Here is a 21,847-nt window from a genome sequence, read left to right on the forward strand (position 1 = left end):
ATTTGATAACAGGTGCATGTCATTTTCATTTGCCTCCTCCTCAGTATCCCTCTGATGGGATAGATGCCCTGATTGATCAGAGAATTGACTGGGGCCTGGCTGATACACAGAATTGGCTCAGTATCAGCAAAGCTCTCTTTTGAGCCATCTGAGGGGAATCAGGGCACAAAGCCAGGAGTGGATGCTCTTCGTCCAACTGAGCTTGGCTTTGCAAGCTTTAGCACGAGCCACTGCATGAACCAGGAACTTCAGGGGAAGGATGGAGAAGGAGCACAGGACTTGTCTTAAAATCTAACTTTGGCCCCAGGAAAGAAGTGTGTGCCTTGGGAAGGGGTGGAAGATGTTTCCACTGTGTTTGCCCAGAGACATGCTGACGATATTCCTGTTCACTCGTGGGCACTATCTCACACTGAACTATTTCAGAGAAAACATAGGAAAGATTCAACCCTACAGCTTGAGAAGCAGCCCTCAGCTTCTCCTTTATCTTTATTATTCTCCTCCTTTATCTATCTCAGCTTCTCCTTTATCTATCTCCTTATCTATCCTTTATCTCCTTTATCTAGAATCAGGGTAATGTCTTCCTATGTGCAGGTCTTTAAGCAGAAGACAACTTCCAGCCACTACTGACTTTGTTTGAGAGAGCTCAGCAGGATAAAGGGAATGGGCAAATGAGGAAGATGCTGCAGCTCTCCAGAAAGTTCCAACACTCCTAGGATTGCTGGGAGCTGCAATCTTGAGCTAGCAAGACCAACCCCTTTGGTGAGATTCCAAGGCCATTCTCCCTTTGCTTGCTGGTGAGCAAGTACATCAGTGTTCCCTCTTCCAAATAAACTGAGCAAGAGCCAAAGACACAGAAGACAACAATGGATGTTCATCCTTTGAAGCCCATGATTTCTTCCTTATCTTAGGGAAAGCTTGGGCTTGGTGTTGATAACTGAAAACCATAAGCTTTTACTCCTGTGCTGCTTTTTATCTGCAGTGCTTATTAGAGCATCCAGCAGCTTCCACATGGGAGCGGCTTCCACCAATTTAATGGATACTGAGCTACAGGTATCCAACCTTGCAGAGCAGGAAAGAGAAAATATAACCTGCAGAGACTCAGATCAGCACCCAGCCCACATCTGGGAGCAAACATTTTGATGGCACCACCAGGAGCTGGTGCTGTTAGCAAGGAGCTCCATTCCACCTTTTGGTCCAGCTTTGTTGCTAATGACAATGTGCTCCTTCATGATCTTTCCACATGGACATCTCCTCATGACTGCTCAATCTGGCTTCCCATCCTGAGTGAACTCTGAGCACCACAGGGCAGGAGGTTGGAATATCCAGCCACCACAACCTATCTGCATTTTGAAATCTGTGAAGAACCTGCCTAATCTGGTCAGACTCCGAGTTCAGATCAACTCTGCTCAGGACCTGCACACATTCATGGGACCTGTGTTCCCACTTAGTCTCAGCAAAACCAGACCTGGATGTGTGCTTGTTTCTGCCTTACTTGGATGAAGAAGGGAGGCAGATCCTGGAGACAGGCACAAAGCAGCCTTGATACAGCACACTCAAAACCACCTCCTAAGCACAGCACTTCTCCTGGGCATTTTGTCTTTGCAAAGGAAAAGTTGTAAGTGTGAACAGATGAATTAGAAGTGAGAGGGGAAGCACTGGGACAGCTGGAGCTTTACTTAAGCCAGTATGTGCTGTCTCCTGTAGGTAACTCTGGGAAGAAGCAACGTTTGGGTCTTCCAGCCCAGGGGAGGCAACTGGAGTCACTCAGCAGGCACTCAGCACGGTGATGACACCTTCCCCTGGATGCTGCTGCTCCTGCTGAAGGCAGACACGCTCCCACAAGGACACCAGATGCTGCTGCTGTCTGCAGTTTACTCAAGTGACGAGCAGGCACGTGCCTGGGGCTGGGAAGCAGCCCAAGGCAGGGAATGCCACAGGAGCCTAGAGGGGCTGCTAAGCTCTCATGAGAACAAGCCTACCACAGGCCACAAAGATTGGCTCTCAATCACAGAGCCTGCTCCAAAAAGGGAAGAAATAAAGAAGGGCAGGCCTGAGCAATGTATGGCTGAATGTTTCAAGGGCTGGCTGTGCTCTTCACAAATCACAGCACCTCCCAGATCAAAGCTATGGACTCCAGGAACTGTGTGGCTTCCTTGGAACACATGGAAATAATTCATTTTGTCATTACTAACCACCAGGTTCTGTGGGATGTCAGGGAGATGTCATCTTCTGCAGTACAAGGGTAATGACTGAGAGAAATGACCCTGAGAAATCCCAGCCTCACTGAGCACAAACTGTAACTGCTGCACCCAGATCCTTCCCACCTGGACTTGTCCATTCTATCTTATCAAGCAAAACCTGCACAACTCTTCCTACTGCTTTTAATCCCCTGAAGAAAGGACTTACAGATCAAATACGCTCTTCTTGCAGGCCAGGCCAGCACTAATTCCTTGAGGAGACTTTGCCCCTCTGGGTGCTACCACATAATTTCTGTGTCATCAACACCTTGCCTGCACACACAGCTCCATGGAGCCTTCATACCTCCTAAATCCACCCTCAGACTTTCCTTTTCCATCCATGGCTTCAATCTGCAAGTGCCATCTGCACTCCCACCCACTCTCACTAACTTGCACTAAACTGATTTAATGATTAAATGCTCAACACTGAACATGGCTGACTGGTCTGAGATCTGGAATACCCTTCCCCATGCTGAGGTTTCCCGCAGGTAGGTCCAGGCTTTGAGCTCTCTCACCTGTGAGACTGTGATGCCACACTTCTTGGCTAGCTCTTCTTTGGCTTCCTCACTGGGATAAGGGTTGCTGAGATGGGAATAGAAATACTCATTCAGGATTTCCGTGGCTTGCTTGTTGAAGTTTCGTCTCTTCCGCCTTCATGTGAAGAAAGAATGGGAAGCAGAAGGAAAAGGAAAGGGAATCAGCACCAGGGATCCAAAAATAGAAAGCAATTTTAGATACTCTTGAGTTTCTCACTTTCCTCCCTCCCCCATCTGCTTGCATGGAGTGCAAGACTCACGGCCAGGAAGTTTCTGATCTGCCCCTTGCTGGTGACTGCTCTCTCAGCACCTTTCAAAGCAAGCAAGTCTCCATCTCAAATTTATCACTGTATCCTCCAGCTCACAGTGGAGTCTGAAAATTGGCATCCAGCTCCTCCACCTGGGAAGGTGACTCCTGACACCTGGCTGTCGTGACCAAAGACAGTGCTACTCTGCAAGGCTCATTGCTGAGGAAGTAGAGCTGAATATATCCTTGGGGAAGTCTGTTCCATTCACACCTAGGCATTACTACCGGTCTGCCATCTCCTTCCTTGTACCCCTGGTGTGGCTGCCTCTCCTCCCCATAGCAAGCTACAGCCCAAGCTGCAGACTGCACCTAAACAGATTGGGAAATGAAATAATTTTACAGCAACTTGAAAATCTGGGGCAATAAAAACAGTGAGAAAAGAATGGGAATCTAGAGGGGGACAGGATGGCCTGGAGGATAAACTTTCATCCCTAACTGAAGTGCATGTTTGCACCACAGAGGCTTGTTGCAATGTGCCACAGGATTTCCTTCTGCCACAGCAAAACCAGGATGTGCAATTCTCAAGGTGCAGCTGGGAGCCTCACCAATGGGTGGTTTGAATTGCAGTCCCCTCCCCTGTTGAGCCACAGACACCTAAGGGATAAAGAATTCACAGAATTCCCTGAATGACTAGGTTGGAAGAGATCTTCAAGATCATTGAGTCCAACCCTTGCCCTAACACCTCAACTAAACCATGGCAAAAAAAGAAGGCAAAAACCCCCTCTGGCTCAAGACACAGCCCTTCAGCTGGGCCTGCATTTTACTCCAGAACCAAACCTGCCCAATGAACCTCCTGGACCCGAAGGGCACTGCAGAAAGGTTTAGTGGGCTGTGGGCTCACCGTGCGTCCAGGAACCGCGAGCGCAGGATCATGACGGCTTCGCACGTGCTCTGCTTCAGCTGCATCTGGATGGAGCTGAACTTGCGGTGGATGATGCTCACCATCCGCTCGATCTCCTTGGGCGAGATGGGCCGGGTCCGGCTCTGCTCGCGCAGCAGGTTCATCACGTGGGTGGTGAACTCGTTGCACGCCTGGGATGGCAGGAAAAGCAAAAGAAACCCCAGGATGGGAAGGTCATTCGGTGGTGTCCAGGATAGGGCAGAGGCAGCGTGGCTACGGGAGGAGATGGGAGTGCAGGCTGTGGAAATTTAGGGCACTGGGAATGTTTCTTTGTCTGCTCTGGGATGCCCTGACCTCCAGGGGAGCACTGACTTTGACCCTCATTCATGGAGAAAGTTTCCTAGACTTCAAGATAGACTGGAACCCACAAAAGTGTGAAACAGATTATAGAGAGTAGTGTAAGTGTATCATTTGTTGAGAAATTTAGGTTTTGGGATTTTTAGTATGCTGTGGATGGAAGCAAGATGGAGGGCACAGGGTGTCGTCCTGGGTTTCTTCTTCATGCTTCTTCTTCCTTCTTCTTCATGGGTTTGGGTCCATTTTGTAATTGAGCAGAAAAGTCCACATTGCAGGCCCTGTGGGATCAGTTATTGGGCTAAAAGGGGAAATAATCTAGGTGTCAGTTCTTAATTGGATAGTTTAGTCTTAAAAGACCTTGTAACAAGAGATTGCTAGCCATTTTGTGCCTTCTAATGAAAAGCTGCCGAACTCACAGTACTGTTTTACAGTACTTTTATTTTTTTACAAGTTTTTTTTTTTACAACAGTTTTTTTTACAACAGTTTACAGAACTGTTTTACTGCTAAGAAATAATAAACACTTGAGTCCGAACACAAATTACTATCTCAAGTACCTTCAATCCAAACCCAAAAAAACCAACAACTAATGCCCCCACACAGGCCTCGCTGGCTGGGCTTTCCAGAGCAGGCTCAGAGCAAGAACGTGCTGGGTTCAGGGGATGATGCCTTAGGATTTTAGCTTTTGTATTTTTCAGATCCTGTACTGCATTAGTGTATAACTCTGAACTCCATACAGAGTGTTAGTTAACTCTCTTCACGTTTTGGTCAGACAAAACAATTCCTCTGGGCCTGAAACTCAAGGACACCTCACTGCCTCAGGCCCTGAGAAGTATAAACAAAAGTGAATTGGGAGGGGAGCAAACTACAGGTATATGACTTCATTACCTGAAGCTGTAATTGGAGAATTAACTCCTGATATGCAAATAGACCAAACTTTATGTGTCTGAAAAACTCATGACATGGTTCAATTTGGGTGTAGCCCCCTGGGGAGGCTTCATCTGCCCTTCATGTACCTGAAGGCCTTCCATTAAATATATCCACTTTTATCCTTTTAACTTTGTCTGGCCTCTGTTTCTAGCTAAGCTTGAAATAGGCATCAGGGAGAGAGAAATCTCCCTGGTCTGTCAAGCACAGGGTGTGAGAGACTCCCAACAATCATGCTGGGAAAGTCAGGACCTGATTTCATTGCTCTCAGGGGGATCATGGATGGAGCTGGGGCAGATGAAGCCCTAGGATTCACAAAAAGCATGAAGAAGTCCCAGCCACTATTTTCCTGGTTGTGACTGGAGGAGCTATAGATTTTTCTGAGGAGGACCATGAACCTTTTGACCCACTGCCCCTCCTCCTACAGCCCCACCATGTGTCCTGCAGAGCCCCTTGTGCTTCACAGGAGCAGCTCTGTGCTCCTGGCACATCAGGTAAGAAGTAAATAAGGATAATAATTAAAGCCTGAGTGAGGCAGGAGCCCTGACAAATAAGGGCAAGCAGGTAACAATCCCAATTACTTTGCTGCTGGCACAGCACTGTCTGGCTGCTCCTGCTGTCCCCATGCTGTGCCTTGAGGACAGGGCAGCGAGAGGAGCCAGGGGACAAGGGGGGCATTTTGAAGCCAGATCAAGGCCACTTCATTTTCCCCTCCCTCATTCCCATGAGCACCTCGTTGGCATGACTGGATCCTCTGATTCCCAGAATGAAGCCCCAAAACCAAGTGGACAGTGATGGCTGGAGAAGCCTTTGGTGCTCCTGGGATGCCGGTGGCTGCTCTGGGGACAATGTCTGCAGCTCCCATGCCACAATGGGGAAAAAGGGGCTGGCAGGGGAAATAAACACAGGATTTGTAGACTTGCTGTGTCTTACTCCACCCTTCCAAGCTGAATTTCCACCATGGCTCAGACCCAACAAGGAGACATCCCCAAGGCCAGCTCCAGAGGCTGACTCCCATCTGCCAGGATGAGCGCTGGCTCATCCAGACACCCCAGCAATTTCAGATCATCTCCTCTTGGCATGAAATAAAGATCATTAAAGGCAAAATCACCACTGATTGCCGTGCTGACCCAGCAGCAGCCAGACTGAGAAGCCAGGGGCTGAGCTTCCAACAGCTGGATTGGAGAGAGTGGGAAGGAGGTGGAAAAACCCTGAGCCATGGAGCTGCAGGAATGTGGGTGATGGTACCAGAGATGGTGAACCAGCAGAGCCACTTGCAAAGCCACTCAGTGGCAAAACCAAACCCTGTCAGTGGATTGTGAGAAGGAAAGATGTGGCCCATTCCACCCTCTGGGCCTGGCTGAAGGCTTCTCTCTCCTGGGTGTCTCTTTGAGGAGCAAAAGAGAAGTAAAACCAGAATCAGAACATCAAACAAACAAAACTCCTTCCCAAGGGGAGGAAGAAGCAGAAAGTCCTGAAAGTCCTTCCCTGAAGCCTGTCCCTGTCTGTGCCAAGGGCCTCTCCTTAGACTTGGGTAGCAGAGGACATGAGGTCTCTCTACCCCTCTTCAGCCTGAAAGATGATCCCTGATGCGCTCTCCGCTCCCACCCCTGTGGGATGGCTGAGGCTCCTCCCTGTGCCTCAAGGGAGCGACAGCAAGGGCTGAGGAGAGCCACCAAAGGTCATCCTTCCAATCAGCCCTCTGCCTGCTCCCTGCCTGCCCTAAGGCCCTCCAAGATGCCTCTCATGGCATGACTCTGCTTGGCTGCTCCATTACCAGAGCCCTGCCTGGCCACCCTGACTCCAAGAGCTCTAACCCTGGGGCACCCTTCCCTCAGCTTGGCCAATGTGGCCATGGGGATGAGACATCCCCCAGCCCTACCACACATCCAGTTAGCCAGGTAAAGTGGAGGCTTTTACTGGATCTAAACCAGAGATCTAAAAGCCCCCTGGGCCCTGGCAGTGGAGCTTGTCCTGCACCCAAAGATGCGATGCCTTCTTGTTCACATCCATAAACCATAACCTTGGGGTAGAAACCACAAGAGCAAGGTGCACAGCGGCCAAGAGAGGTCTGCAAAACATCTGGAAGCATTTGAAAGCAACTGGTTTTGAGCACTGACCTGCAAAGCTCTTCATGAAATTGTCGGTGTTACCAATAGCTGTGTTCATAACCCAAGTAGTTTTTCTTTTTTAACGGAAATTTACTACAAGATTATTTTTTTTTCTCCCTGGAAAAAGAGCTTTTCAAGGAGAAAATATATTCAACTAAGATTCTGGTTCAAGTCTTGCTTGGACATTGTCATCACGGAGGCCAGCATATCAGAGAGGCCTTTTCCTTCATAGGGCCAATTCTGGGTAAGATATCAGGGGAGGAGTGAAAAGTGAAAATCCAAGGGGCAACCCATACTGTGGCCACAGCTCTCTTCACAGAGAGCAGCAGGCACAACTTCCCAAGGGTTCTTCCTGGGGAAGGCAGTGAGAGCCTCAGAGAAGAAGAGAAAACAATTCTTATCTCTATTCACTGCTCCTGTAGTTTGGCACATGTGGAATGTGTTATGGAGATTGTTTACCCAAAGTGATTTGTTAACTGGACACTGGTGAAGGTTGTTTTGATTCCTTGGCCATTGGGTCAAAGCTGTGTCCTGGCTGTCTCAGACAGTCATGGGTTTTTCTTTAGTATCTCTTCAGTATGTAATTTAGTGTAGTGTTAGTGTAATACAGTACAGATTAATAAAGCATTTGTTCAGCCTTCTGAATCATGGAGTCAGAACACATTATTCCCTACACTGGGGTCGCCCTGCATCGATACGCATACCCCTCACGCCACATCCCAGCATAAAACCCCAACCCTGCCAACCCTAAAAGAAGCATGTTCTCACTCTAGCACCCAGAGCCCATACACTCCTAACAACAGATGTCAGTAGCGATCCAGGCTGCGCAGATCCACGCTCTGCTCCCATCCAGCCCACCACCACGAAGGAGCCTGTTACCTGCTCGTACTTCTCCAGCTCCGTGTGGTAGATCTGTCTGATCTGGGACAGTTTGGCTCTGTAGTCAGAGTGCTCCACCGAGTTGTCGGAGCCGGCTCCTCCGGACGCGGCGGCGGCGGCGGCGGCGGCGGCTGAGCCCCCTCCTTTTTCGGGGCCCGCCACCCCCTCGGCCAGCAGCATGTTGTCTAACCTCATCAGCTGGGGGTCCGTGGGCTCCTCCTCCTGCGCCCCCCGGATGCTCAGCACTGCAGGAGACACAATGGGGAGAGGAAAGCCTGAGTCAAACCTGGGCTTTAATTCATGGCAGCCTGTCCCAAGTTGGATTGACTCCATCAGCAGGGGTTTTGTCCCTTCCCAACAGGTTCCCCAAAAGGCATCCTGATGCTGCAAGTACTCAGCACCAAGTTTGGCTTCACTCATCACTACTTAGCACTCCAGCTCCCTGCTCCTCTCCCTCTTTCCTGCAGGACAGAAGTAGGGCAGACCTGGCAGTGAGCTCACCACAGAGCCACACTTTCTGCTCAAACAAGCAGCAAAACTCCTAGCAACAGCAAACAAAAAAACCAATAAATGTACCCATACTTGCTGCCAGAAGCGACAGGGACCATATCCAGACTCAAGCATGAGATGGGAAGTTGGAAGGGAAGTCTCTAGCCCTGATTCCATCTCGCTCAGGGGTCCTCTCATGTCACCCAACATGTCATTTACATCAACCCCACATGGCAGAGAAAGACGCACAGAGCCTGAGGCAGCTGTGCCTTGGTTTCCACATCCTGAAATATGGACTGTGGAGAGGGCTTGAAGTCCATGCTTTTAGCCATGCACTGGGAACACGTAAAAAACACATATGAAATAATTTTATTCTTGGAAAAATGCCTTTTCTTTAAGAATCCAGTCATTCCACTGATGCTGAGAAAAGGAGCAATGATGAATTAATCCTCCCAAAGTGACTTTTCAAGAAGAGAATCCTCCTCCCATCTTTGTGCTCCCTGCCTAAATTACTGCTCCAAGTAGAAATTATCCTGTGAAGGCTTTCCTGGAAAAATAACCCAACAGCTTGGGATGTCCTATGCACCTAAAATGAAGGTGCCCTATGTGCTCCCCCCTGCATCCCCCTCCATGGTCTGTGTTCAAAACACAGAATGATAATGTGAGATTTCCACAGGCACACATGCACAGCTGCATAATAAACAGCATAAATAAAATAAATCCTTGATGAGCAAATGAAAAAAGGCATTTCCTAAGGGAAAACAATGGTATTTCCCCATCTCAATCTGAAACACGGGCTCTGAGCACACACTCTTTGCACATCCAGAGCTGGGAAATGCTGCGTGGATTTTGACAAAGCCATGCCTGCTGACACCTGAGATGAATTTGACCCCCTCCCAACCCATGGCACAAACAAGAGCAAGTGATTATTCCTGTCATTTAAAATAAAAAAGTAGCGGAAGATCTGTTAGCAACAAGAAATAAAATCACAGCAGCTAAAAAACCCCAGCAACCACCGGGTATGATCTTCCCTACTCTGCAATAAGTTAAAGATACAGCTATTATCAGTATAAAATTGAAGTAAAAGACCCTGTTGAGAGGTTTGGTTAAGACTAAAAAGAGCTTTTCTGAAAAGCCTCAAAGCCTACTGAAATTACTATTTTCAGGACATTTCACTCATTCATTTAATTTTATTTTATTCATACATTTGGACCAGTTACTCATTCATGCATTTATTGGCATTTTTTGTGATTAAAATATGCACTGTCAACAACGGTGGGAAGGTGGGCAGAAAAAAAGCCCAAGAACAGTAAAACTGGAACTAAAAATAAATAATTCCATGCTAGGGAGGATCATTTCTATATGGAAGAATGAGGACAGAGTGCCAAATTTAAGCTGAGCCCTCAGGAGACAGGACCAGCCCTCCCCCCACCACGGGAGGCTTCCCATGGCACCCAGCCATGATAAATAGATCCTAGGGGAGAGGATAGATTTCATCAAGAAAATGGTTTGGGGTCTATGGTCCATAAACTGAAATATGAGGCAAAAGTAGCCAAATCCCTTAAAAAGAGAAGAGGAAAGTTGACAGGATGCAGTAGGGAGAGAGACTTGCCATGAAAATATAGAGAATAAATTCCTATTCTTTCAGAACAAAAAAATAAAATAAAAATCAGTCAATTAAAGCACATCAAAAGCCCAAATACAAAAGGAAATCAACACAGGTTAAAAAAAAAATTAAAAAACACCTCAAATAAACAAATCAAAAGCGGAGTTGCCAAAACAGGTGCATCTGGATTTCAAAAGGGAAATATTTTTAGATTAAAAATCTCAGGAATCATTGACCTGACAGGTAGGCACGAGTGATTAATTAGTTTATGTTTAGAGAGCTGCTTCCTGATGAAAAGTGCTGTGTATTCCTGGGAGCTTTATTCCTGTGCCACACGCACAGACCAGCATCCAGTGGAGGAGATGTGTCCCCCACAGCAGAGACCTGAACCCAGCCTGGGCTTGGCTGCTCACTCAGAATAAAGCCTGTGAGTAAATAAACAGAAAGGCCAATGTGTCTAAGCAGGACTGATGCTGCTTATTTATCCCTGAAAGGCTGTGCTCAGCCGAGGAGAAGACAAAATGATTATTTAAAAGCTCCTTTTTTATCTTCCCAGCACTGGACCCAGCTCTGACACATCTCCTGCCAGGATGCCTGGGATGTTGGGCTCCTTGGAAGCTCCCAGCCTCCAAACTGCTCCCTGTGATGGGATGAGGAGTTTGGGATGGGGTTGGCAGCACTCAATCTGTAGTGCCCAGGCAGGTGGTGGCAAAAGAACTCCGCTCTCCCACCAAATTAAAACAAGTATAAAACAAAAATAAATGAAGAGAATGGTCCTCAGTGGTCCAAGGGGCTACAGGCAGGCAGGCACCCAGGCATCCTCAGGACCCCCATTTGCTGCTCCTCATTAAAGAAAGGGGGGGGGAAAGGAAGAACAAAAAGAAAGATAGCGATTGGCAGCCGAGGGGGAGGAGAATTCCTGCAAGACTTTTTGTCCTTGGCTGATTTCCTGCTAGCTTGGCAGCCTCTGGAGCCGTGGTGCTTGCCACTAGATGGTGCTCAGCCCTCACCCAGGTCCCCTGCTGATCAAAGTGCGTTTTTAGTTGTAAATATATACACACAACAAAAAAAAAATTAAAAATGTATGTATACACATAGATATATGTGTGTGTTTTATATATATATATATGTGTGTGTTTTAAAAGCAAACCCAAGGCATGTGCCCTGTCCCCCCAGCTGGAATGTGGCTGTCACAGGGTCACCATCCCTGATGTCAGCAGCAGGAGCACCTGAGGACCACGAAGCCACCAGCCTGCGGTCCAGGCACAGTCACCACCAGCGTCACAGAGACCCATTCCCAGCTGGAAAATGGCTCCCAGCTCCCACACTTGCTCCTTCTCCCTTCTTGAGGAAGGGATCACAGCCACAGGGTTCAGAGGACATCCCTGGGCTGGCTCTGTGGTGTGGCTGCAGTGCAGGACATGGGAAGTGGTGGCAGGATTGACCTCAGGAAAGCAGGTGAGAAGACAAAGCCAAAACCAGCTCCTTGGCTCTATGCCTGCCCTGAGATTCAGGAACACAGGATGGAAAGTGCCTTGAGCCACCAAAGCTTCCAGATGCTCCAAGATGCTTCCCACAACGTCTCCAAGGAGCACCTGCAAAGCAGCCAGCTCCGTGCTCAGTTGCAGACACCTTTGGAACAGACCCCACTCTGGGCATGGCCTGGGGCTGTGAAGACACCTAAGAAATCCACAAAGGAGGGCACCAGACTCCTCTGGTATCCATGCCACTATCCCCTACCTTATTTAGTCCATTTTTCTGGGAGCATTCTTCCAGAGAAATGTGAAAAGCACAGCAGCTGAGCACGAAGTCATCTCTCTTCTCCAAGGCCACATCAAAAACTTCCACTTAGCAACCCTTTCCTCTCCACCCCTTCCAACCCCTCCAAATTAGAGGTGTGCAGGCAAAGGAGGCAGAACTACATGACGAAGGCAATCAAACCTGCTGGGGGTGATGGCAGAAGCTAAGCAGGAGACTGTGGCTTAGCAGTGACAACAGCAAAGGACCTTCCACCTCCATCTTTCTTCTGGAAAGGGCAATTTATCCTGGTGGTCAGTGTCTTCAAGCTGAGGAGATGTGGGAAGCAGGGCCAGACTCCATATAGCCCCTCACAAGAGAATGTGGTGGTGAGACACGATGCCAACCCAGGTTATGATGGTGAAGAAATCGCTCCCCCGGAGCCACTGCGGCTCTTCCTCTGCTGACTTCAGCAGCCAAAAGCACGGTCCTGCAGAACTTCTGCGACTGCCTGGTTAAGATTCCCTCTGACCTTATCACTCTCTACAGCTCCTGAAAGGTGGCTGTGCTCAGTGGCGTTGGGCTCTTTCTCCAGGCAGCACTGACAGAAGCAGAGCACACAGCCTCCAGCTGCACCAAGGGAAATACAGGTTGGATATCAGGAAAAAGTTTTTCACAGAAAGAGTGATAAAGTTCTGGGATGGCTGCCTGGGGAGGTGGTGGAGTCACCATCCCTGGGTGTGTTTAACAAAGCCTGGATGTGGCACTGGGTGCCAGGGTTTAGCTGAGGTGTTGGGGCTGGGTTGGACTCGATGATCTTGAAGATCTCTTCCAACCCCGTGATTCTGTGAATCTGTGTGAATTCTGATGACATGAGCTGGCAGTTCCTCTGCAGCCCCATTTGCTGACACCACCAGCCAAGGGCTGGATCTGGTGGCTGGGCACTTACACAAACCCTCCCTACAAAGGAACCCGCCGGGTGGTTTTAATGAGTTCGGCAGGAGCGCCCGCCCTCCTGCCCCAGCTCGGCTGCTTCTGCATGAGTTTTATCCTGGTTGTTTCTGCCCATTCCCAACTTGCTGAATTGCCTTTCCAGGGGGACATTTTAAAGGAGAAGGAGACTTCAAGTAAATGATTGCAACTTATCGAAAATAATGTGCTACTTAGCATCGGAGACAAGCATCCTGGCAGGCAGAAATGGGAAGCAGTGCTGGAGCAGATGGGAGTAATTACGTTGTGATTTTCAGAAGGGTTTTCTTTCCTGCCTCCACTGTGCCTAAGATGTACTGGGAGGCGGGAACAACCCACCCAACAACGGAGTTTTGGGAGAGGCAGACAGACAGTTCCTCTTGTCAGGCTGTGAGGGGCCCTCAGGTGTCACTTTCTCATGGGGAAACCAGAGATGTCCATGCTGCTGGAGCACTTCTGGCTGCTCTCTCTGACCTCTCACACAGCCTCAAGGGGGTGAGATGCCTGCTCCTCCTGCACTAGCACTAAGGCACTCATCTGCCCCAACAACACCCAACCCAGACACCAAGGTGCAGCCCAGATCCTTTCCTGGAACAGTGGCTGCCCCTGAGGGTGGTACAGACAAAGAGGACGTGGGAACCCCAAAATTCCTGCACACGCTCAACGCAGCAAACAGCCTGGCTTTGAAACACACCTGGGAAATCAGCTCTCTTCCAGCTTTTTGGGATTTAGGATCAGCAACACTTGCTTGGGGAGACCCAGCTACAGGACTCACAGAAGCTCACTGGAAAATGTTGGATTTTTTACAACATATTTTTTTACAGCTCCAGGTCTAAACAAGAGCCAGCAAACACAGGGAGAGCTGTGATGCCAGCAAATGCCACTCCTAACAAAACCAGTAACTAACCATCTTACTTTAAGCCTATCTCAACATTCCCTGAAGCCTGAGACTACATTTGTGAAGGCAGAGGATCAAAAGACTGAATCTGGGACAAGAATACTCCCACCTGCCTCATATTTGAGGACAATTGCATGTTCAGGAACTTTATCTTCCATGTGTAGTTGCAACCAAGTCAGGAGAACTGGGGTTTGCTTCCTTGGCTGATCCATGATGCCACAGGCTTGAGCTGCTCTTCCCAAACTTTCTCTGTGCAGAGAAGTCACCAGACTCCATGCACCTACCTAAACTCCTCGGTTTTTCTCCTATTCAAGTGCAACCTTCTTTCTTCTGAAACATCAAATCCCCCACAGCAAGGAAAACCCAGAATCTTGGATCCTACCACAGAATCCTGGAACAGTTTAGGTTGGAAAAGATCTTAAAGGTCACCTCATTCCAACCCCCTGCTATGGAGAAGGACATCATCTACTACATCGGGTTGTTCCAAGCCCTGTCCAACCTGTGCCAAGGCCTCACCACCCTCACAGGGCTCTCTTTAAACACAAAGTTGCCTTCAATATCCAATGCTCAGAAGAAATGAACTCCCAGAGCTTTGGGGAGGTTACTGAAGCACCCTTGGCTGGGTCTTCACCCTGCCAGGTCAAAGGTCCATGGGACACAACAGAAATCCCTTCTTGGCAAAGCACATGGTGTCCACCTTCAATGGGAATCACAGTCTGTAACAAAGGTGGAGCACTTCAATGTCAAATAATCACAGGAGTTTTAAACCTTGGTTGAATATATTCACCATGTTTAAGTAAAGACACTGACAAAATCAAGGTCAAAATGCAATTACCTATTTCCAACATAAACAGAAGCTGGAATTTCTAAATACACAGACGCACGCCCTTCCGGGGAGCAGGAATTAAGAGAAGCTCATGGTTTTTTTCTTACAATTGACATTTAAGTTCCCCATCTCACTTCAACCTTTCCAAAACTTACAAATGGATGAACAGATTTTTGCTCAAATTTTCCAAAACAGGCTGCCGTGAGATGAGGCACGGAAAAATTCAGCTGGCAAAATGGCTTTTTGTGCATCTACTTATTTTATTTATTTCCCAGCAGAAGGAGGAACTCTGTGAAACTGATGGGCCATTTCTGCCACCAATTTTCACTGTGTAAAGCCATAAAATAAACCAAAACTCCCAGCAACAAATCAAGAGAGAGGCTTGTACCCAAAAAGCACTGCAAAGCCCCCCTGGATCATTGTAAACCCACCTCTGTTCCCAACACAGGAGTGTGCTTCAGGGCTCTTTGGAAACAAAGCAGAGATGCTTTTAAAGGTGGAGAAATGTTCCTGCAGTCCATAAAACTGGGATAAGACATTCCCACAGAGACAGGAGCAAGTCCCATGAGTTCAGAGTAATGGTCCATGTAGTCCTAGAGGTCGGGTCCAGCCATGGCCAACCAGCCCAAGTGGAGACCCAGCTGAGGCCAACAACAGAAGCACCAGATGCTCAGGGCAGCAGCACATCCCCCAGATCCCTCCTACCCACCACCAGTTTGGAAACTTGCATCACAACCCAAATTCAGATCAATCAAAAATGCTTCCTGAATCAAAAATGAAATCTCCTCCCACTTCATTTTATCAATTTCCTCTTTCTCTCTCTTTCTTGTTTAAATAAAAATTTGGGTCAATTTCAAACCAATTAAACTGCTTTAAAAACATAACTTTGAAAAATAGTAACTTCCCATCTTTCTGGGTTGGAAGTGTCCAAATTATTTGCTGAATCCAACTTAAAAAAAAAAAAAAGAAAAAAAAAGAAAAAAAGAAAGCTGCATTTCTCTCAAACCATAACTTTGGGGTGTAGGAAATGGGAGAAGGGAATTTATCACATGCCAAAAAGTTTCTCAGCTCTCAGCAGCAGCTCTCCATCACTTCAGGAGGGTGCAGCTTGGATGTGCCATGGAAGCTGCAGAAGAGAGACACTTATTTCATAGTGCTGGCAAAGAGTCTGCACCAGTTTTCTCCTAACCCCATCCCAAATGCCAAATGAGCTGCCACAGCAAGAGAGGATCTGGCAGCAAAATGATCAAAAGATCTGGAAAATTATTACTAACATATTCTGTGGAAAAAATATTCCCCCCGCCCCCCAAAGTGGACAATGATCTAAAATAGCCAAAAAATAAAGCAAATGTTGCTGTGATTACTGAAAACCAGATTCTCTGTGAAATGTGACTTCGTGGGGAAGCTGAATGAACACAGATGAGTTCATCGTTCCAGTCTTTCCCTGTACCCTGTTCCTGCTGACCAGTTTAGCCCATGGCCAGTGACTGAGCCTGGTATGGAAACTTCTGACACCAGCCCCACACACTCAGTTATTGATATGGATGACTGTGGTTCAAATTTAAGTATTTTCTGTTTTTCTCCTTGCAGTCCTGGTGCCAAAATCCACGTTTCCTCGTGGATGCATTGCTGCAGGACAGTGGGGTTGGGCAGCAAGACTCCCCAGCTGGAATTTTCAAAGCTGATATTTTGGGGACAGGTAGCACCTTTTGCACCACACGCAGATGGCTGAGCAGAGCCTTTAGCAGCAGAAAGCAGGCTGGAAGTGCTTCCACACACTAAAGACAAGGCAACCAGAGCCTAACACCCCACCAGTGGACAAACCACTTCCTCCCCTCCCACTCACAGCAGCTTCAAGCTTGCCTCTGCCATGTCCCACAAAGCACACAAACCCTCACAACTCCACCTAACATCTGCTTCCCCCAGTGACATACTGCAAATAACCCACCACCCTAGAGCCAAACTGTGGGCTCGGGGGACTCAACACTGTCTTACTGGCACACTCTGTCCTTGGAAGAGCATGGGTAAATTTTGGCCATGCACAGGTCCCCTCCCCAGCCCACTGAGCACCTCACAAATCCCAGGCCAGGCTCATGGTCTGCAGAAGCAGGCTGATGCTGGGGAGCGATGCTGAAGCTGCCTAGAGCAATCCCACACTCTGATCTCACAGAGAAGTTTTCCCTTTCCTAAGCAGGGCAGGATTAGCAGGCTCCAGTCACAGCCCTGAATCAGAATCAGTCCCTTATCTGCATGGGCAAACCCGGTACATCTTAAACTCTCCAGTGGCACTGACCACACTGTAAGAGACAGATGGCCACTCTTCATGGCCATCTCCACCCAGCCTCCTCCACGCCACCACAGCCAGGACCAACCTCCAGCTGCTCAGAGCAGCCAGCAGGGGCAGGAGTCAAAGGAAAGCAGAGTGAGATTCCCCACTGCTCTGCTGCTGGACCAGATCGGAGCAGAAGATGCGACCCAGCTCAGTGACCACAGGCTGGCCTGGCTAAGGGGAGAAGCACAAACCATGGAGAAAAGCTTCAGTCTCTCCAAGAAAGCCCGTGCCAGGACTTCACCTTTTCCTGGTGGCGTTTGGGAGATGGATCTGAATCCCCACAGCAGCCCCAAGAGAACATACAGTCACTGAGGGACAGAGTAAGCCTTTGTCCTCACTCAAAGAAATGAGGAGGACCTGTCGCTCCTCACGCCTGGAGCCGCATCCCAGGCATGGACCTGGGGCTGCCTAAACCCTGCAGGAACAAATCAGCAAACAAAGGATGCGATTGCTCCCAGGTCAGGTCCAACCAGAAACCCCTTCCTCTGAAGGGAGCGTTGGGCTGGGATCTGCGTGGTGCTTTGCATATGAATTCTCCTGGCTGAAAAGAAATGGGTTTTTTGAATGAGCTGAATCTGTTAATGAGAAGCTGGGGCCTCCAGAGCTCCTCTGAGGACAAGGGTCCCACTTCAACTGCCCCAGGCAAAGCCCTGAAACCTGAGAACAAACAAAGAGAGGTTTTCCCCCAGAAGGAAGCTGCCCTTCCAGCCTGCTCCCTCTCCAAAGGTCATCTTCCCTGGACACACTGTCTGCAAAAGGCTGCTTGATGCACACAGTGGCTGGGGCATGAAGGTCCCAAGTGGAAAGACTGGCAGAAGCCCAGGTTGAAAAGCCAAGTTTCAGATTCCCTCCTCCTGCCATCCTTCAAAGATGACCCATGAGACTCCATCGAAGGAAAGCTGTCTTGGAGCTCATAGATGGCAACATCCCACTCAAGTCTCAGGTTTGTTAAATATTCTGAAGGTACCTGCTGCCCATTACACCTCCAAGAGTGCTGCCACTCTGCTGCCAAGTTATTGGCCTTGCCATGGGCTAGATTCAAGATCTTGTGCAATACAGGAAAGATCTTCCAGGTATTGGAGCCAAGCCATACACTCTTCCCTCCCTTTCTCTCTCCCAAAGTGGGCAGCACAGAACCACAACAGACATCTTAACAAAAGCTGGGGACAGACAGGGAACTGCTCCCACTGCAGAGTGCCCTGTGGCCACATCCTGCCCCTCCACTGCCAAGAGACCTCCCCACCTCCCACTTACAGGCACGTTTTCTGCCCAGAACCTTCCCATTTCCAGCAGCAACCTTCTGATGCATCAGAGGAGCTGAGCGTGGCCCTTGCCACTCTTCTGCTCGCTTGAAGGCAGCCTCATTCCCTGGTGCAGGAAGGATGTGGCTGTAGGAGCAGTGTACCCTTGAGGTTTTTTGGTGCATGAGAACAAGAGGGAAATGAAGGAGAAGGGAGAAGAAACTATTAAGGGAGGATTCTCCACCCAGTGTAAAACCTCAGAGATGGGTTCTGCAGTAGGAAACCTACAGCCCTGGATAAGGGGAGATGGCTACCATGGTTGAGTATGAGTGGATCAGAAGAGCCATCATGGGTCACAGTCTCCTCTGAGGTTCAGCCATGGCCCAGGGTCTCTGCCTTGTGGAGCAGTGCCTGGACACTTCTGCACCCTGACAGGCAGGGTCTCCTGTACCAGAAGCATTAGAAACCATCTTCCACACATGGGCCTCTTGCCAGCCACGGCAGCAGGCAATTCAAAGCCTTCTCCACAAAAAAATCTGAAAATAAGTCATACATCTAAGGTCAAGTGCAAAGCAAGAGAAGCAACTACGACCAAAGCCATCAGAAATTCCACTCCAACTCCCGTTGCATTCATTTACATGCAACATATTCACCACTGGACAATTTCAGGCACCCACTTTCAGTGTTACAGACGACACAAAGATGACAGGACCAGACCAAGCCTCCCTGGAGCCTGTATTCATGTCACCGCTGGGTGGTTCTGAAGTAGCACAGCTCTCCAGAACTACATGTTCCTTTCAACTCCTTGCAGGCTTCCCTTACACAGACGGTGGAGTCACCATCCCTGGAAGTATTTAGAAGACAGGCAGATGTGGCTCATAGGGGCAGGGTTTAGTGGTGGAGTTGGCAGTGCTGGGTTAACAGATGGACTCAATGATCCTGAAGGTCTTTTCCAAACTCAATGATTCCACGATTCTGGGTCTTTCTCTCCATGCCATACACGGATCCCAGCAAACCCTATCTGAGCACTCCTTTTCCATTTACTTGCTTCCCAAGCTTATCCCACCCACACCACCACAGAGAGGCGAGGTTTGCCCAAACCTAGATCTCCACCAAGCTCCTGTGGATAAGATGCTATTCCTGAGCCCAACTGTGCTGCGATCCAGTGATGGCACCAAACAAAGGAGCGCATTTTTTGCACGATGCTCAGTCCCTCGCGCCACCACGCCGACCTGCTGAGCCTGGCGTCGAACCCGGTCCTCGGGCGTGCCAGACAAAGCCCGACTCTTTGAGAGGCAACAGCCGGTCGGCAGCATTTTAAGGCCAGAAAACAGCTCTGAACGTTCAGTTCCTTCTTTAAATAGAGGCCCCTTCTGTAAACGATCTGTTTGGACAGGAGGGAGAGCACTGCAAGTCCAAGCGCTTGTGAAATAGGATCGGCTGCCTTCGCTCCCGCTCCATTCAAAACATGTGGGGGGAAGAAAGAAACCCAGAACTGGCAAGGCGAGGCAGGCGGAGAGAGCCCCCACATGTCCGCGCGGCTGGGAGGGTGCAAGACGCCAGAAAAAATGGGCAAAAAATTAAAAAATAATCAATTAGTGGCATTTCTGTTTCGAGGCGCCTGCATGAGTTTAATTATATTCCATGCAAGAGGCTGTTGACGCAGATTTCCGTGCTGTGGGGCGGTGGTGTAACGGGATCCGGCTCTGCCTTCAACCTCGGACAACCCTGCTCAGGCTACACCAGCGACTCACCCATCCCCACGGGCACAGGGGGCTCACACCCAGCCCCACCAGACAGACGCACGGACACGCAGCTCCCCCTGCTCCTGCGGGAGAGGCCCCGCCAGAACCCGTGAGGAGATTCAAAAGAGAGAGAAAAAAAAAATCTTTGCCCAACTCCGGCTGCGTCCCAGATCAAAGATCATCTCCAGCAAGGCCATCTGGTCCTTGTAAATGTAAAACCAAATTGAAAGCCCTGCCCTCACCTCCTCTGACTCCTTCGGCAATATTGCTTTTACCGGCTGGGATGGCCAAGGAGCTCGCAAAAGGCATCTGTATGTAATAGAGAGCCCTCATGCAGCTGGGCTGGAGGCTTCCAACCCCCCTTTCTGTTAATCACCAAGCAGAGGTAAATGTTTTCTTTGGATCTCTAGGGGCCCTTTTATTCCTAGGGCCTTTGGGAAGAGTCCATGACAGCAACCCTGGGATGGAGGAGGGCTGTTCTGCATCCCCATTTGCTTCTCTGTGGCTGCAGACCAGGTTGCTGGCCCTGTCAACAGGGACACACTGGGAGGGAAGACGACCCCACCACCCCAAAAGCCACGCACAACCCTTCTTGCCCAGCCTAAGCAGGGCTCTCCTACCACCACTCCTGGCCTGGGATGCGCAGGGGGATGCAGAGCCCAGTAAATAAACAGCTAGAAAGTGGACTGAAGTAAGCACTTTCAAAAAGGGGACATCTGAGCCAAAAATTCCTTGTGAAAAACCCACCACTGCCAACCCTAATACTCCAAGCTCGACTTGAAAGGCAAGCGGGACCCGCTATCAGAGAAGAAAGCTACACCGGAGACATCGCGGGCAAAGAAGAGGCAGCTTGAGGAATTCTTACCCATCAAGCTTTATTGTGTTATTCCAACTAAGCACAGACAAAAAGACAAATCTCAGCTCCCTACTTTCATTTATAATTGAACCCAGTCCAGAAGGATGGAGCAAGTACCATCTGTAATGCAGAGTGCATTAGCAGCCGGCAGAATGAAATATTCAAATTACTGTAGGCTACCTCGCATTTCAATGACAGGGTTACAAAAACCTGACTTGTAAGTGGAGATTGGACTGGAAGAACAGAAAGTTTGTTTCTCCAGTGCATGAATTAACCTAACAAAATGTTACTTTCGGGGAAAAAAAAAGCATTTGCATGGGTAATTCTACCACATATCCCAACAGGCACACGAGAAAAAAACAATATTATTCCATTTCACTATCCTAATTGATATGTTGTCCAGGGAGATGAAAAAACTCCTGTTAGAAAGGGCAAGGCTTTTCCTTTAGGCTGAAGACACTGAATAAATAGACTGAGTTGTGCACAGCCCTTACCAGCTCGTACGGGTCCCCTACACAGGACAGCAGGAATGTGCATCCTTGGGCTGTGCCGGTGCAATACCTGCACGGGCTGCAGCCTTTTGATGTGTAGCACCATTTGAGTATGCAAATCACCCCTTGATTTTGGTGCTTGTGCCTGTGCTGGGATCCACTGATATCGTTAATCAGGGCTGCCGAAAAGCCTGACACAGTAAGTGGCTGTAGCCCCTAGCAGTAGTCAAGATAGAGTGACAGGCTCCATTTAAGATGTCACAGCATATAATAAAGTGTAAAACTATACTTAAAATAAACGAGATAGAAACAATAAACTTGACTCTGGGTTTGAACTTTCTGGGAGAGCAGCAGAGAGATTTGACACACACATGTGTGTGCAAGCAGGCATGGGCCTGGGGAGGCTGGAGGGGATGGTCCCCCACCAGCCTGCTGCCCAGGGGACAGCAAGGAGGGCTGCCTCC

General features: G+C 48.9%; 1 protein-coding gene across 2 annotated transcripts in view; it reads right to left on the reverse strand.

Annotated features, from left to right (window-relative positions):
* The window catches only part of PBX1 (PBX homeobox 1), a 129,041-nt gene that overhangs the window by 18,831 nt on the left and 88,363 nt on the right, over nucleotides 1–21,847 (reverse strand). For both annotated transcript variants that reach the window (XM_038143705.1, XM_038143704.1), the window contains exons 3-5: nucleotides 8,194–8,438; nucleotides 3,922–4,112; nucleotides 2,753–2,888 (exon numbers count right to left, since the gene is read on the reverse strand). In XM_038143705.1, coding sequence (XP_037999633.1) covers nucleotides 2,753–2,888; nucleotides 3,922–4,112; nucleotides 8,194–8,438 — 572 coding nt within the window. The remainder of the gene's footprint in view (nucleotides 1–2,752; nucleotides 2,889–3,921; nucleotides 4,113–8,193; nucleotides 8,439–21,847) is intronic.

This window comes from Motacilla alba, chromosome 8 (genome assembly GCF_015832195.1).
Source record: "Motacilla alba alba isolate MOTALB_02 chromosome 8, Motacilla_alba_V1.0_pri, whole genome shotgun sequence".
Taxonomy (NCBI): domain Eukaryota; kingdom Metazoa; phylum Chordata; class Aves; order Passeriformes; family Motacillidae; genus Motacilla; species Motacilla alba.